The 15490-nt window shown below is 35.9% G+C and overlaps 1 protein-coding gene across 7 annotated transcripts in view; it reads left to right on the plus strand.

Moving 5' to 3' along the window:
• Window positions 1–15344, plus strand: part of LOC111053018 — a 208421-nt gene extending 193077 nt beyond the window's left edge. For 5 of the 7 annotated variants that reach the window (XM_039420503.1, XM_039420504.1, XM_039420505.1 and 2 more), the window contains 4 exons: window positions 7194–7289; window positions 8633–8731; window positions 10300–10392; window positions 12793–15344. Coding sequence is in view for 3 of the 7 variants with exons in the window: in XM_022339846.2 (XP_022195538.2) it covers window positions 7194–7289; window positions 8633–8731; window positions 10300–10392; window positions 12793–13187 (683 nt within the window). In the remaining 4 variants the exon portion in view is untranslated. Of the gene's footprint in view, window positions 1–1403; window positions 1586–7193; window positions 7290–8632; window positions 8732–10299; window positions 10393–12792 lie in introns of those variants that run through there. The other 2 variants (XM_039420500.1, XM_039420506.1) reach the window with 2 other exon arrangements.
• Window positions 15345–15490: the final 146 nt, after the last annotated feature.

Below are 15490 nucleotides of genomic sequence, written 5' to 3' on the forward strand. Positions count from 1 at the left end.
GGACATGCGTTCCCAGTTAAAGCGGTCAGGCGTTCCCAGTTAAAGCAGACAGGCGTTCCCAGTTAAAGCGGTCAGGCGTTCCCAGTTAAAGCGGTCAGGCGTTCCCAGTTAAAGCGAACATGCGTTCCCAGTTAAAGCGGTCAGGCGTTCCCAGTTAAAGCGGTCAGGCGTTCCCAGTTAAAGCGGTCAGGCGTTCCCAGTTAAAGCGAACATGCGTTTCCAGTTAAAGCGGTCAGGCGTTCCCAGTTAAAGCAACCAACGCCGTGGGATGTTTTGTAAACCATTGCTAGAGAATTATTCATAATCAATCAGCTGACAAGTATTCATTGCATGTATTACACATATGTCTAGAGAAGCTTAGCAATGGTTTACAAAACATCCCACGGCGTGGGTTGCTTTCGTGGATTAGCGTGGGTCTACTTTGCGGCGGGCCTTAGAGGTAGGTGACCTACCCTTAGAGGGTTATGTAACGTGTTATTATTTTTCGAAATTATTTGAAATCGCTTACGAATGCAAAGCAGATGGAGTGTGTTGCATTATTGAGGCAGACTTTAGGTGTCACTATAACAAACCTCCAGAGGTTACCTAAATCACTAACGCTGCTACATCTCACTTAATATATGTTCAATCTTAAAAAATGAGATATCAATCGATTTGTAATTGAATTTACTGAAAAAATGTTTACTTGTAAGTTTTTGTAAAATCAACGGTTTTTAGGATATTAAAGAAATACATTTTAAAACGCCCGCCATTTTGTTTTATGAATTTGAAAAATTATCATAATTTTTTCTTAGCTCTGCTAAGTTATAAATGATTGTGCAAAGATTCCCTTCCATATGTTCAGTCGTATGTGGAAAAGCAAAATGGCGGCTGTCAATAACCAAGGACTTTTGGACAGTTTAGAATAGCTATTTATGTATTAATGCGCGACTTTATCGCTCGCGCCAAACAGTTATCACGCGACGCGAAGCGGAGCGTGATAATTTTGCAAGAGCGATAAAGAAGCATTACGCGCGAATTACATACAAATTTTTTTCTACAACTGCCCAAACCTGTTGAATTACTTATATCGGTGGAGTTACAATTACCGACTTTTTAGGTTAAGATCTGACTTTTTGGCGAGCTTTTTTGCTTACAATCAGCTGATTAGGGAGCGTAAAGAAACTCTTCTGCGCATGCGTGAATGATAAGCAAGCGTAAAGTAAATCTACTGCGCATGCACGGATGGTTAGAGAGCGAAAAAGTAGATTCTCCTCTACCGAAAAAGTAGTAGAATAAGCTGTTTTACGAGGAGAATTGAGTATGTAATTCTTTTTTTACGCGCAGTTGTAGAAAAATTGTATTTGGATATGTTTCATACCCAGGAACAATGGCCTAGAACATTGGTAGGGTGTTTGGAAATACTCTGTATAATGTACGCTAAGTCACTCTACATTTTTCTTTGACAGGATAATGACACATTTACGAGTTCTTGTTGGATGGACCTTACTTACATTAGCTTTTCAATGTTTACTGACTGCTCTGTGTACAGAGACAGAGGTACAAGTTGCAAAAGTGGAAGTATTAGAATTATTTGATGCTCGAGGTATTGTACATCTTATTTTATAATATGTAGAATAATCAAAGCATTGTAAAGTACATCATAAATTTGTAAAATAAACATTTTGAATGTTGTATGTGACAGCAGGGAAAATTCAAAAAATACTAAAACAAATGCTTGGGCCTGGGCTACAAAAAGAATAAATTACATCCTTCAAGTGTGTACACACAGAGAGCGGTCAGGCGTTCCCAATTAAAGCGGACATGCGTTCCCAGTTAAAGCGGTCAGGCGTTCCCAGTTAAAGCAGACAGGCGTTCCCAGTTAAAGCGAACATGCGTTCCCAGTTAAAGCGGTCAGGCGTTTCCAGTTAAAGCGGTCAGGCGTTCCCAGTTAAAGCAGACAGGCGTTCCCAGTTAAAGCGGTCAGGCGTTCCCAGTTAAAGCGGTCAGGCGTTCCCAGTTAAAGCAGACAGGCGTTCCCAGTTAAAGCGGACATGCGTTCCCAGTTAAAGCGGTCAGGCGTTCCCAGTTAAAGCAGACAGGCGTTCCCAGTTGAAGCGGTCAGGCGTTCCCAGTTAAAGCGGTCAGGCGTTCCCAGTTAAAGCAGTCAGGCGTTCCCAGTTAAAGCGGACAGGCGTTCCCAGTAAAGCGGTCAGGCGTTCCCAGTTAAAGCGGTCAGGCGTTCCCAGTTAAAGCAGACAGGCGTTCCCAGTTAAAGCGGACAGGCGTTCCCAGTTAAAGCGGACAGGCGTTCCCAGTTAAAGCGGACAGGCGTTCCCAGTTAAAGCGGACAGGCGTTCCCAGTTAAAGCGGACAGGCGTTTCCAGTTAAAGCGGACAGGCGTTCCCAGTTAAAGCGGACAGGCGTTCCCAGTTAAAGCGGACAGGCGTTCCCAGTTAAAGCGGACAGGCGTTCCCAGTTAAAGCAGACAGGCGTTCCAGTTAAAGCGGTCAGGCGTTCCCAGTTAAAGCAGACAGGCGTTCCAGTTAAAGCGGTCAGGCGTTCCCAGTTAAAGCGGACAGGCGTTCCCAGTAAAGCGGTCAGGCGTTCCCAGTTAAAGCAGACAGGCGTTCCCAGTTAAAGCGGACAGGCGTTCCCAGTTAAAGCGGTCAGGCGTTCCCAGTTAAAGCAGACAGGCGTTCCCAGTTAAAGCAGACAGGCGTTCCCAGTTAAAGCGGTCAGGCGTTCCCAGTTAAAGCAGACAGGCGTTCCCAGTTAAAGCGGTCAGGCGTTCCCAGTTAAAGCAGACAGGCGTTCCCAGTTAAAGCGGTCAGGCGTTCCCAGTTAAAGCAGACAGGCGTTCCAGTTAAAGCGGACAGGCGTTCCCAGTTAAAGCGGACAGGCGTTCCCAGTTAAAGCAGACAGGCGTTCCCAGTTAAAGCAGACAGGCGTTCCCAGTTAAAGCGGTCAGGCGTTCCCAGTTAAAGCAGACAGGCGTTCCCAGTTAAAGCGGTCAGGCGTTCCCAGTTAAAGCAGACAGGCGTTCCCAGTTAAAGCGGACAGGCGTTCCCAGTTAAAGCGACAGGCGTTCCCAGTTAAAGCGTTCAGGCGTTCCCAGTTAAAAATACACAATCATAAGGTACATTGAGAGTGTGTGGTTTCATTGGGTGTAAAACTTTTTCTGCTGATGGTAATGCCCATATAAGCTCCAGGCTTGTGCGTGGAAAATGGTAAGGATTCAATTCAATTTTTTCAATTCAATTTATTTCACCAAAACACAAAAACTTTACAAAGATGTGACAATCAGAAAAAAAAACAATAATTATTATTCTAAATATCTATATCATCTAACTGTAAAATACGGCTGGAGGTGAAGAACTACTGGCATAAGTGAAACACTTGTTCGCCAGTAGGAGTAGAGACTTACCGTAACTGTTTCTAAATCTTAAGCTAATAATTTAAAATGGAATATTTTTATTCAAACAATGGTAAGTATATTTAAAATAAATGCTATTAATTGTGAATTAATCTAGACAAGAATGAATAGCTTTAAAAGCTGAAAAAATTTTTGAACTCATAAAATATTAAGATGGAAATAATAGTTGTGAAGTATCCAGTTTTTAATATTTATTGGTACAAACTTAATAGGTACACCGATGAGCTCGTTCGGGATGCAGTTTATAATCTTTGGAGCGATGTATACCAGCTGCTTACGAATAACCGTTAAATTCGAATCATAAGTAACATATCTATGTAGATTGTATCTTGTTCTATGAGTTACATTGATTCTTGAAAATGAGCTTCTATGTTTATTGAAATATTTAAATATGCTAAGCACATAGAGTTGACGGATTGACATGACTCTCAATTCACTGAATGCAATTTTTGAGGGGAACAATATGGGTTTATTTAATATGGTTTTTATGATCATTTTCTGTATAATGAATAGTGGTAACAAAAGAGTGTCATAAGTACCATCCCAAACCGCCAAGCCATAATTTAATAGAGATTGTACAAATGCAAAATAAAGCATTCTCAACTTTGATAAATCAAGTATTGACCTCAACTTATAAAAATTATAGGAGACAAACCTTAGTTTATGGCATAGGTATTCAATATGCCTTCTCCACTTGAATCCCTCCTCGATTATCAAACCCAAAAATTTTATTTGACTAGTCCTTTCAATCTCAGGACATCTACAGGGAGCATCGTCTGATAAATTACAATTTAAATGCAATTTAAGTGTACAATTTGTCTCTTCATGTCCAGAGATATTTCTTGAAAAGGCGATATATTTTGTTTTTTTAATATTTAAGCTTAGGGAGTTAACATCTAACCATTTCTTCAGAGTGGAGATGCCTCTGGAGGCGGCTCCATATACTCTCTGCCAGGTGCTCTCTCCAAACAACAGCACAGTATCGTCAGCAAATGAGAATACCTCACCTCCATTCAGGTCTAATCTGAGTATCTCATTTACATAAAGAAGGAATAAGATTGGTGATAAGACTGTTCCCTGAGGGAGACCATAACCGGAGAGAGGCAGATCACTCACACAGTCATCAAGTGTAAGAATTTGTGATCTATGTGCAAGGTAGCTATGGAACAATCTCAAAGTTGTACCTCTGATTCCTGCTCGATCCAGTTTATTTAGTAGTTGGTTGTGAGCCACAGTATCGAAAGCCTTGGCTAGATCAAGGAAAACCGCAAGAGTTTTCTTTCCCTTATTTAACAAATCTGCCACAGAATTTGAGAAATGGATTAGAGCATCATCAGTACATTTATTTTTTGAAATCCAAATTGGTGGTCTTCTATTATCCCATGTAAGTCAAAGAATTCAATAATTTGAAATTTTATCACTTTCTCCATTATTTTCGTTAATGAACTAAGCAAACTGATTGGTCTATAGTTCTCAGTGAGTTTTTTATCACCTGATTTGAATAGAGGTTTGATTTTGGCGACCTTGAACAATTGTGGAAAAACTCCTTCGCGAAAACATTTATTTATAATTGATGTGAAAGGATAGGCAATGAAATCGGCTACTATTTTTAAAGTTTTACTATTTATACCATCAATACCTGGACATGTATTATTTTTCAGACTGAGTATGGCACTTTTTATTTGAATTTCATTTACCGGTTGCAAGACAAAAGAGTCGGTCAATGATTAGGGATGATGATTAGACCAATAACTATAGGTGGGTTCCAAACCACCGGAGAACGTTTTTAAAATGTTGAAATATATGTATCGAGTCAGCTCTATATATGCATCGAATAACAGATGCATGAATTACGTCTTAGGGTACGTTTATGTCGGAGCTGTGATAAACGATCCTAGCAACGATGAGAGAAGCGATGCTAGTAGGGAGTAGCGCTCAGCTTCTATCGACTGTTCATGCCGACAGTCGTGCTTAAAGCTTGATTCGTGAGTTCATGTATTGAAAAACCAATTTGTGTATGCTATAATGAGTGATTCTGATGAAGATTTTATTTTTGCATTGAATACAGTAAAGCATTACTTACTAGGTTGTATAATTGATATATGTAAATATGTAGAGAACGTGAATATTATGCATATCCTATCAATTTGGAGAGGAATGTATTTGGGGAGTACCCGTATCATCATTTGTATAAAGATTTAAGACAGCATCCAAAAAATTTTTTTGACTATATGAGAATGTAAATAGAAACTTTCGACTACATTTTGAAGAGAGTTTCCAATAATCTCCAAAAGGACTGGAATAATTATCACATAAAATGTCATCTATATGTAAATATCATGGCAGAGGAGCGATTAATGCTAACATTAAGGTAAGTAGGTTTATACAAAAAAGTTATATTCTTTGATAAAATAGAAACAATTGAATTTATTCTTGAAATGCATACATCAAGGTCTATATTATGTTCAATTATTATCATTGACAAAGAGATAGAATTTTTTAATTGAATAAGAAATAGTTTAAAAAGAAAATGTCACTTGCTTACGAAACTCCACATATAAATCAACCCAAATCATGAAAAAAGATTGGTCCATGTTGGTACTTTGTAGTCTACAACTCGATACTAGCCTCGATACTAGCTTCGAAAATGGACCGAGCCATTATCGATGCTCTTATCGATGGTCAGGACCCAAGATCGATTTTCATCGCAGCTCCGACATAAACAGGCCTATTAGAAAGCACGTTGGTATTATCTACGCGTTGCTAGAATCGCAGCTTTTATCACTAATCGCAGCTCCGACATAAACGTACCCTTACGCTTTACATCAGCTATGCTTATTTTAACAACTCTATTTTTGTATAATAATATACTACATAACTAATCTTGTAGCCTACTGTAGATAGATAGATAGATGACTTTTATTTACACTTCACATCAGCTATGCTTATTTTAACAACTCTATTTTTGTATAATAATATACTACATAACTAATCTTGTAGCCTACTGTAGATAGATAGATAGATGACTTTTATTTACACTTCACAATAAAAGTTATGTGGACAGATACAGTAAACGTGAGGTTTCGTTTGTGCGTATGCGATCAGTCAAAATAGCAACTACCTAAAACAATAAATCGTACTTATTCGCATCATATTCATTCAGTTGATATCGTATTCACTATAGGAATTACTGTAATATTAAATGGAACGACTTACGATATCAACTGAGTGAATATTATAAAAATAGGTAGGTTTTATTGTTTTTGAATGTTGCTATTTTGACTAATCACATGCACAGCCAAACGTGGATACGCACAAACGAAACCCATCTTCAGGGTCAAACCACATGAAGTGTTTTTTCAGGCGTTTTTGCATTGGCGGTGGACGAGATGGCAGGGCAGGAAGATCTCAAATTGGCTGATTATCAGCTGGTTGTGATGGCGTACGGGAATCAGCTGATAAATAGCCAATCGGAGAGCTTCCTACCCAGTCCGCCACCAGTTCAAAAACGCTTCATGTGGCTTGGCCCTTAGATACAGAAAGAAGATGCATAACATCAGCTGATGAGAAGCGTAAGGCGTGTGTTTGTGGCGCATGAGTCTGTACACAGCGTTATACTTAAATTGTAGAGGAAATTTAGTATATACCGTAATTTGCATAAGTTTCTGAATTGATGTTGCAAAATTAACACAAACCCACCCATGACCCATAGTATGATAGCGGTTTTGCTACAGCAATAAAATTATTGTACTCTACGTGATCAACTATTTTTCATCAGAAAATACTACGAATGGTGGAGGCGTCATCGAAGAGTGTACAGACGGCAGATGTGTGCTCACTCTTTCATTGCAGTACAAGAACAGGAGTATATCAGGTTAGTTCAGTCCAAAAACTATCATTTTCGTATGTGTTAAGCCCTGCACACACACATCAATTTTTGTTCGTACGATATTTTGCCGTCCCTATGAATTCTTGCAGATTAAAAGGAACTTGACAAACAACATCTGTTTGAAATCATCTGTTTAATCTAATAGGATTTATAAGGACGGCAAAATATCGTACGAACAAAAATCGATGTATGTGTAGCTAGCCTTAGCTTGATTGCTTGCCTCACAAATGCTAGACAGTCCACCACGAGCTATTTTGAGAGAATGAAAATATTGCATCCTCGACAATCATAAGCTGACATATAGTCCAACTACTGTTAAGTACGAGGTTCATTTTTTTCAACCTATGATTGGCCTTAATAAATAGAAGACAAATGTATATAAAAGAATAACTTTTTACAGATGGACATTGATGAGAAATGAATTTATTCAAATGCTAATCGATGAATAATTATTATAAAACGAGAATCAAGTGTTAGTCACAATGTTGTAATGTTAAATCAATGTTGTAAGCCACCCGGAAGACTTCTGCTACTGCAAATATTGACAGCAGGGTTAACAGCTAGATGGAAATTTGATGAGAGCTACTATCCAAAAATTATTTGCCAGCCCGGGAATCGAACCCGGTACTTCCTGATTGTAAGTCAGGTATGCTCAACCATAGCTGTCAACCCAGTTGTCAATATTTGCAGTAGCAGGAGTCTTCGGGGTGGTTTACAGTATTTAACATTGGATTTTCGTTTGATAATAATATTATTTATCGATCAGCATTTGAATAAATGCATTTCTCATCAATTTCCATCCGTAGACTGGATGGCCGATATGGCCTAGTATGAAATGAGCGCTGCTATCCAGAGATAGTCAGTTTGGTGTAAGGGAGAACTTACCAGACTAGCAATTAGGAGGTACCGGGTTCGATTACCGGGTTGGCAAATAATTTTTGGATAGTAGCTCTCATCGAATTTCCATCTTGCTGTTAACCCTGTTGTCAATATTTGCAGTACCGGTAGCAGAAGTCTTCGGGGTGATTTACAGGCTTTAACATTGTATTTTCATTTAATATTTTTTTCACTAAACGTTTCTTACTTGAAGAAAACTTCAATTTCATTCTCTCATAAAATACATGGCATTCTAAAAAATCATTCGAAAAGAAATATTATGTAGAATTTCTTAATTAGATTGGTGTAGTATTAATTATATTGAGATTGTAAGGTAACAATATTGGCTTTAGCTCAAACCATTTTGGTTACGGTACTTTACAAAATTCATTGAAAAAAGAATGCCCAGATATACCTTTAAATGTTGAAAATATTGTTCATTTTCATTCAAGGAGCAGCTAAATTCACTACATATACCAACAGGACTTTTATTGGGAAAACGATCTTGACTTATAAAAATCTTGATGATAATAATCAGAAGGAATTTGGTTGTAAGTACAGTATCACTGTCATTGTAATATTGTATGATTAAATAAATGATGATAAATAATTACAGTTAACATCACTCTTCAAAAACAAATACAAAAGTAAAATATTTCAAATCAGCAATTGCAAATCGAAATAATTTTAAAATGTAAAAAATAAGAATTGAATTATTAGCCAGATAGATGTGTTGAGTGAAATCTTTTATTATCAAGTGAATAAATTCCACAGTTATATGAGAAGAAATACTTGGACGTGCCTTCAAGTGCACGAACAGTTTCTTATTCAATTATTCATTCTCTTTAGCCAATATTGGTGTATTCACTACACAATTTTACAAAGAGGAACTATAAGGCTCTACTCACACTTACGCGACTCAGGTCGAGAAGAGACTCGACTCTTGTGAACTCAGACCAAATGGTGACACTCAGACCAGTCGATTCTAGTCTCCGCGACGTCACCATTTGAAAACATAATATTCTGTGTCGAGAAGAGACTAGAGTCGCAGTCTCTTCTCGACTTGAGTCGCGTAAGTGTGAGTTGAGCCTAACTGTGCACAAACATGACGACAAACTTGTTGATAAATATGCGATGCATAATAACATTTTTAATAACTGCTGAGTAGTTTTGAAGGTGACATTTTTAATACACAATCTTGTAGGCATAATAAGAAGGTTAATCATAATAGATGATTAGTATGCTAAAGAAAACTTTCAATAACTTTCACCCCAGCAGATGTTTTGCACACTACTACAAGTACAATAGAAAGGTATAATAGGCTTACAATTTATTTTGAAATCAATGAGTGAGTCATATGTATGGGAACCCTTCAATAAGTTGGAGGCTGTTGTAGATATAATACTGTCACTTTCAGGATAAGTTATTGGTCGAATACTCTACCTTTTGACGCACAACTGAATTTCAACCCCTCATAAGGAGGTCACTTAGGGGTTGTAACTCGAATATTTTGAATCTGAACACCCATTGTGTGATACATCATTTTTAAGGCCTTTTTAAAACAAGATAGATCGCATCAATAATAAAGTTCTATGATACTTGTTTCCGAAATTGCGGCTGATTGAAGTTTTAGTTTTTGAAGAAGTTATTGATAAATCGCCATTTTGGATACAAGTATCATAGAACATCTTTATTGATGTCATCTTTCTTGTTTTGAAGAGGCATTTAAAGTGATGTATCACACAATGGGTGTTTACGTTCAAAATATTTGAGTTATAACCCCTCATTTCTTTAAAAACTAAAACTTCGATCAGCCGCCATTTTTTATACAATTATCATAGAACTTTTTTATTGATGCCATCTTTCTTGTTTTAGAACTGTCTTTAAAATGATGTACCACACAATGGGTGTTTACATTTAAAATGTCGAGTTACAACCCGTAAGTCACCCCCTTATGAGGGGTTAAAATTCAGTTGTACGTCAAAAGGTATATTATTTGACCAATAACTCATCCTGAAAGTTACAGTATTATATCTACAACAGTCTCCAACTTATTGAAGGGTTCCCGTACATATATATATGACTCACTCTGTGTAATATTTTGTGAATAAAATTACAGTTCAATTAATGATACATTATCCAGTGGGCAACGAAACTATTATAAAGTTGAGCGCAATCTACATTGTAAATGGAAATACTAAAACAAAAGGACGTGAGTAACCAATATTTAAAATGTATCAAGTATGTTATGTTTTCTATATTTTGTAGTGAAATCTTTTAAAAAGAAAAGAATTTTAAAAACCTAGAATTATGTCTTTAATTCAAGATTTGTAACACTAGTGACAACGTTTTACAGCGTTTGATTTGGATTTTCGTTTAGTAATAATTAGTTTTACAAATATATTGTTCATGAACTTTCAGTAGCCTAAGCAGCAGTATGCAGTATGGCCACATACTGATTGTTTGATTCGGCTATGTATTCATCTATAGACTGGAATTGTATGAAATTGAAATTTACAATTTACTAATCAGCACATTCCCAAAGCCAGCCAGGCATCAGGAAAACAGTGGTTTGAGCTGGCATCTGACTACTAAACCAACACATCCTAAAGCTACATCATCCTATTATTATTATTATTATTATTATTATTATTATTATTATTATTATTATATTATTATTATTATATTATATTATTATTATTATATTTTTTATCCTACAAACACATCCATGGAGCTGAAAAAAGATTTATTATAAAACATAGAGACATGAGAAGGTAGACAGAGACATATGGGCATAAGACAGTGAGGGTGACCACTTCAAGGTCCAAAATTCGCTAAATTTTGAAAATCACTACCCGGCCCGTTGGTTCGGAAACCACCTTCAGATGTAGGTCATTACCCACGTAGAAGTCTAGAGCTCATGTGGGCATCATCAAAAAGACAGTCTGATACAGCTTACCGGTATTGAAAACAGTGCCATATGCACAAGAAACAACAATTTTTCAGACAAACATTTTTCAAATTCTTTAAATTCATCCCTTTGATGTTTTAAGTTATTTACGAGACCAAATAGTGTTTTTATGATTGAAAAATATTTGCAAAATCTGTTGGCTCATTAACACCGAAATAATGTATCATGGGAGAAATTGAGTTAAAAAGCCTTGTTTTTTCTCGTTGTTGAACTGGGTAGAATGACAAACAAACAAAAACTTAGTGCCGAGCAATTCGATTTATGTTGGGCAATGAGACCCTATAGATTGAGCAAGAATCTAAGGTGAAAAAGACAAGACAATCTAACAACTAAAGAGCCTAGTAGGCAACAGTAATTATAAGTTATTAGCAAACGGGTGAATTGATCACCTTCAGGGCCCGGCCAAACAGTGAGAGGGATTTATATATCTTTGAGAGCGATCTAAGATATACATGCCTATAGAATCAAAGATCGCTCACTCTCTCTCTCTCTCTTATTTTAATTAATTGATAATTATTTTAATTATCCACTGCATACTGCTGTATATTATTGAAAGTTGATTACCCTGATCTACTTTCAGCCTACTCCATTTTATTAATCAATAATTTGATCTTATTCACCTGTATAAATTATTTTACTTTATCAATTTTCAGTTTTTTTCTCTCAAATCTTCATATTAATTGAAACTTTTACAATATTTTCATTTACAAATTAATCCTTAGTTGAATTAATGAAATTAACGTTTTGGTAGAGAGTAAGTGGGAAGGATATTTTGAATATTCTTTCCAAAGAATGGACATTGATATGTCCAAAGCTCCGCCAATTTATGTAGATGCATAACAATATTATCTATAGCTATTACCAATTGCTTTTTTCATATCATATGCAGTTCAAAAATCATTTTCTTAGTCTATATTATGTAAATTCATCTATAATTTTGCTGCATTGTAAGCTATTGTATATGAGTGTAAAAGCCAGTATATATTGTAATCTACATAAATAAAGTACTCAATCAATCTCTCTCTCTCTCTCTCTCTCTCTCTCTCTCTCTCTCTCTCTCTCTCTCTCTCTCTCTCTGTGACGGACACTTAAGGTGAAACCAACTAGGTTGATAAATGTCCATCTCTGACTTGCTTGAGGACTGAAAATTTTGTGAAGTGAACAGCTACAGGACTTAACCTATTTCGGACTGTGAAAAAATATCACAGATATTACTTATCTAAATTTGGGAGAGGAATAGCACAAGGTTACCTTTTTTCCTCTCCCTATCATTTTGATGATGTACTTATTGTATGAATCAATAAAGAATCAGCAATCAATAGAGTTGAAACTTATTGGTATCATAACCTCATTTAGACCTTTTAATCTAAAATCGGGAAAGAAACAGTTTTGGATTGCTTCTGTTGTTTTTCTCCTAATAACTTTTTTAATTTTGCGCTTGTGTCAATTAAAAAAAATAGTAATGCCAAATGGCATTATGTTTTATGGGAAGATTTCTAGATTTGACAATGAATGAATGAAAAACTGCCAATTAATAAAATATAAGTATGAAATAAAGCATTTTAATACGAAACATATCAAATAATACTTTGGTTTTAGTATCATGGTTGGTTTCTAACTGGCGCCTAATGTTTTTTTCAGTTAATATTCAAGACAAAGTGATACCTGGTGTTTGTTTGTGGGACTTTCCACTGAGAATTTTCAAGCTCTGCCTCAAGGTGACTAAGATCATTTTGCACACGGATCGGACTGAAATATGTATTAGTTTACGAGTGCAGCTTGGTAGGATTGGTTTATTCAAATTGGTAACAAGGTGTATGGACGTCAAAATCCGTCGTTCAATTGATAGTGCTAGATCTGTCCTGAAAAGATTACCATCTGTACGCGAAATGACGGTATCCAAAGACGGTACCCAACAAAGCTCTGCGTCAACCCCGAATCTTCTCAAAAAGCAAGAGACAAATAGATCTATTGAAATAAATGGTAACTCCTCTAGATTCGTTGATGTTGATGTTGAAAATATCATAGCTGGATAAGAAAATGATGGGCAAAATAATAGTAACAATAATGAGTGACCACAATAACCGTAAGTACAGTTTTCCGTAAGTTAATCAACGATAAATGTAAGTTTTGCTTCAGTTCCCCTACTATTTTCTTGAGTGAATTTATCATACCACATACTTGGAATAATATACCATATTTTTTCATGGAATTTGTTAGAACTGCTAATGGAAATTAAAAAAAGTCTTCAAACCAATGAAGGTAACCAATTAAAATTTGTAGCCTAAATTTTATTAACTTTTACTTTCAAAAAAGAGATGTTGGTTTTTGTTTAATTAAATTTATGCTAGTGTATTTATTTTATACCAACCACAATCAGATGAATTCAACATCTCTGTGCATACTTCATTTTATAAATGTGTTTGGTGAATAAATTGAAATCTCGAAAAAAAATTATATTGGTAAAAACAACATTGATATCGTGAGATATCTTCAGGATTACAATGATTGAAGATTGAAGATTATTTTCACTCATATATTTTATTGAAAATTAAAGATTAATTCCACTCATATTTTTTATTTATTCATGCATTTTTAGGTGAATGCATTTTTTATTACAATTGAATTGAGTTCAAGAATAAAAATCTCCCTAAGTTCACCTACAATTTCCTTCAAACATTTTCCCAATTTTACGCCATTCTCTTCTTACTAGAAAAATGTCAATAAAAAATTTATGCATCATTTCAATATTTACTACAACTGCAAGCATACCCATACCCAGAGGTCCATAGAATTACATAGAACTTTGATGGTGCAGTTATGTGGGAGGTTTGTGGTGGTCAGGGGATGATTCCATTGTAGCCCAAAACGCCCACACAAATATTATACAATTACAACTAATGTCATTAGATTTTTATCTACGACCACGTTATAATAATGTGAACATTACAACATGACAATCAAATATATAACAGGTAACCTTTCTCAATAGATTTTAAACATTATTCTATAACGTTATCTGTTAGTTTGGGGTGCAGCTAATTTCAGTTTTATAGATCCATTACACATTCAAAATTCAAACACGTAGGCCTATTTTAAAAATAATGGGTAACAGGGAATTTCGGTTTCCAAACACAGAATTATTTATAGAAAATAGAGTACTCAGCGTCAGACAATTGTATATATTGTTATTATTAGGGTATATGAGAAAAATCAGAATAGAAACCATATCGTAAATCATGTACGTAACACTAGAATAAGAGAACGTAATAACCAAGAATGTATACAGCATTTGGGCAAAGATCACTAGGATTTTAGGGCCTACATTATCTAATAGAATACCAATTGAAATCAAAGGAGAGGGAAATTTCATTAGCTTCAAAAGAAAAATTAGAAATTGGTTATTCAGTATTGAAATACATAGTAGTGAGGAACTAATAGTAAATAGGATTTAGATTAAAGTAGTATTCTTTAGTAACAAGAAAGGCTGCTCGAAGAGTAAATGACTTCGAAGCTGGAGAATGGTCCTTTAAAAGCACACAACATTTCTCATACCTGGGTGTTGACTTGAATAGTACCAATAAAGTGAGTGACGAGATAAGACAGAGATTGATAGCTGGAAATCGTGCCTACTTTGCGAATATTAAATTAATTACTTCTCGATCACTATCTAGAGCAACCAAACTCAAAATTTACAAGACACTGGTATGACCAATAATCACATACGGTTCAGAAACCTGGAATTTAACTGCAGTTGATGCCTCCAAACTGAGAGTTTTCGAAAGGAATATTATTAGGCGCATATATATGGAGGCATCAATGAGAATGGAGTCTGGAGGAGACGGTCAAATGATGAAATGAATGAAATTCTAAAGAGTGAGGATGTGGTACGATTCATCAAATCACAAAGATTGCGCTGGGCTGGTCAAGAAGAGAGAATGGCGGATCATCGTATGCCAAAAGCAATTTATGAGGCCCGGATGGAGGGTAGAAGACGACAAGGGAGGCCACGCAATCGATGGAGAAATGAAGTGTAGGATGATCTCCAGAGGATGGGAGTTGTGGCATGGAGACGAAAGGCATGTGACCGTGATGTGTGGAGGGCTCTAGTGCGAGAGACTAAAGCTCACTCACATCGAGCTGTAATGCCAGAAGAAGAAGAAAAAGAAGAAGAAAAAGAAGAAGAAGTAGAAGAAGTATTCTTTATACTTGAATTAATTTGTAGGTATAAATATTTCCTCGGTTTAGTATCATTGTACTAGGTGATAATTAGGGTAATAGGTATAGTTATAGATTTTCGGAATTTTTTGTATTAATCTGTATTTTAGCATAATTTTGA

This window comes from Nilaparvata lugens, chromosome 2, assembly GCF_014356525.2.
Source record: "Nilaparvata lugens isolate BPH chromosome 2, ASM1435652v1, whole genome shotgun sequence".
Classification (NCBI taxonomy): Eukaryota; Metazoa; Arthropoda; class Insecta; order Hemiptera; family Delphacidae; genus Nilaparvata; species Nilaparvata lugens.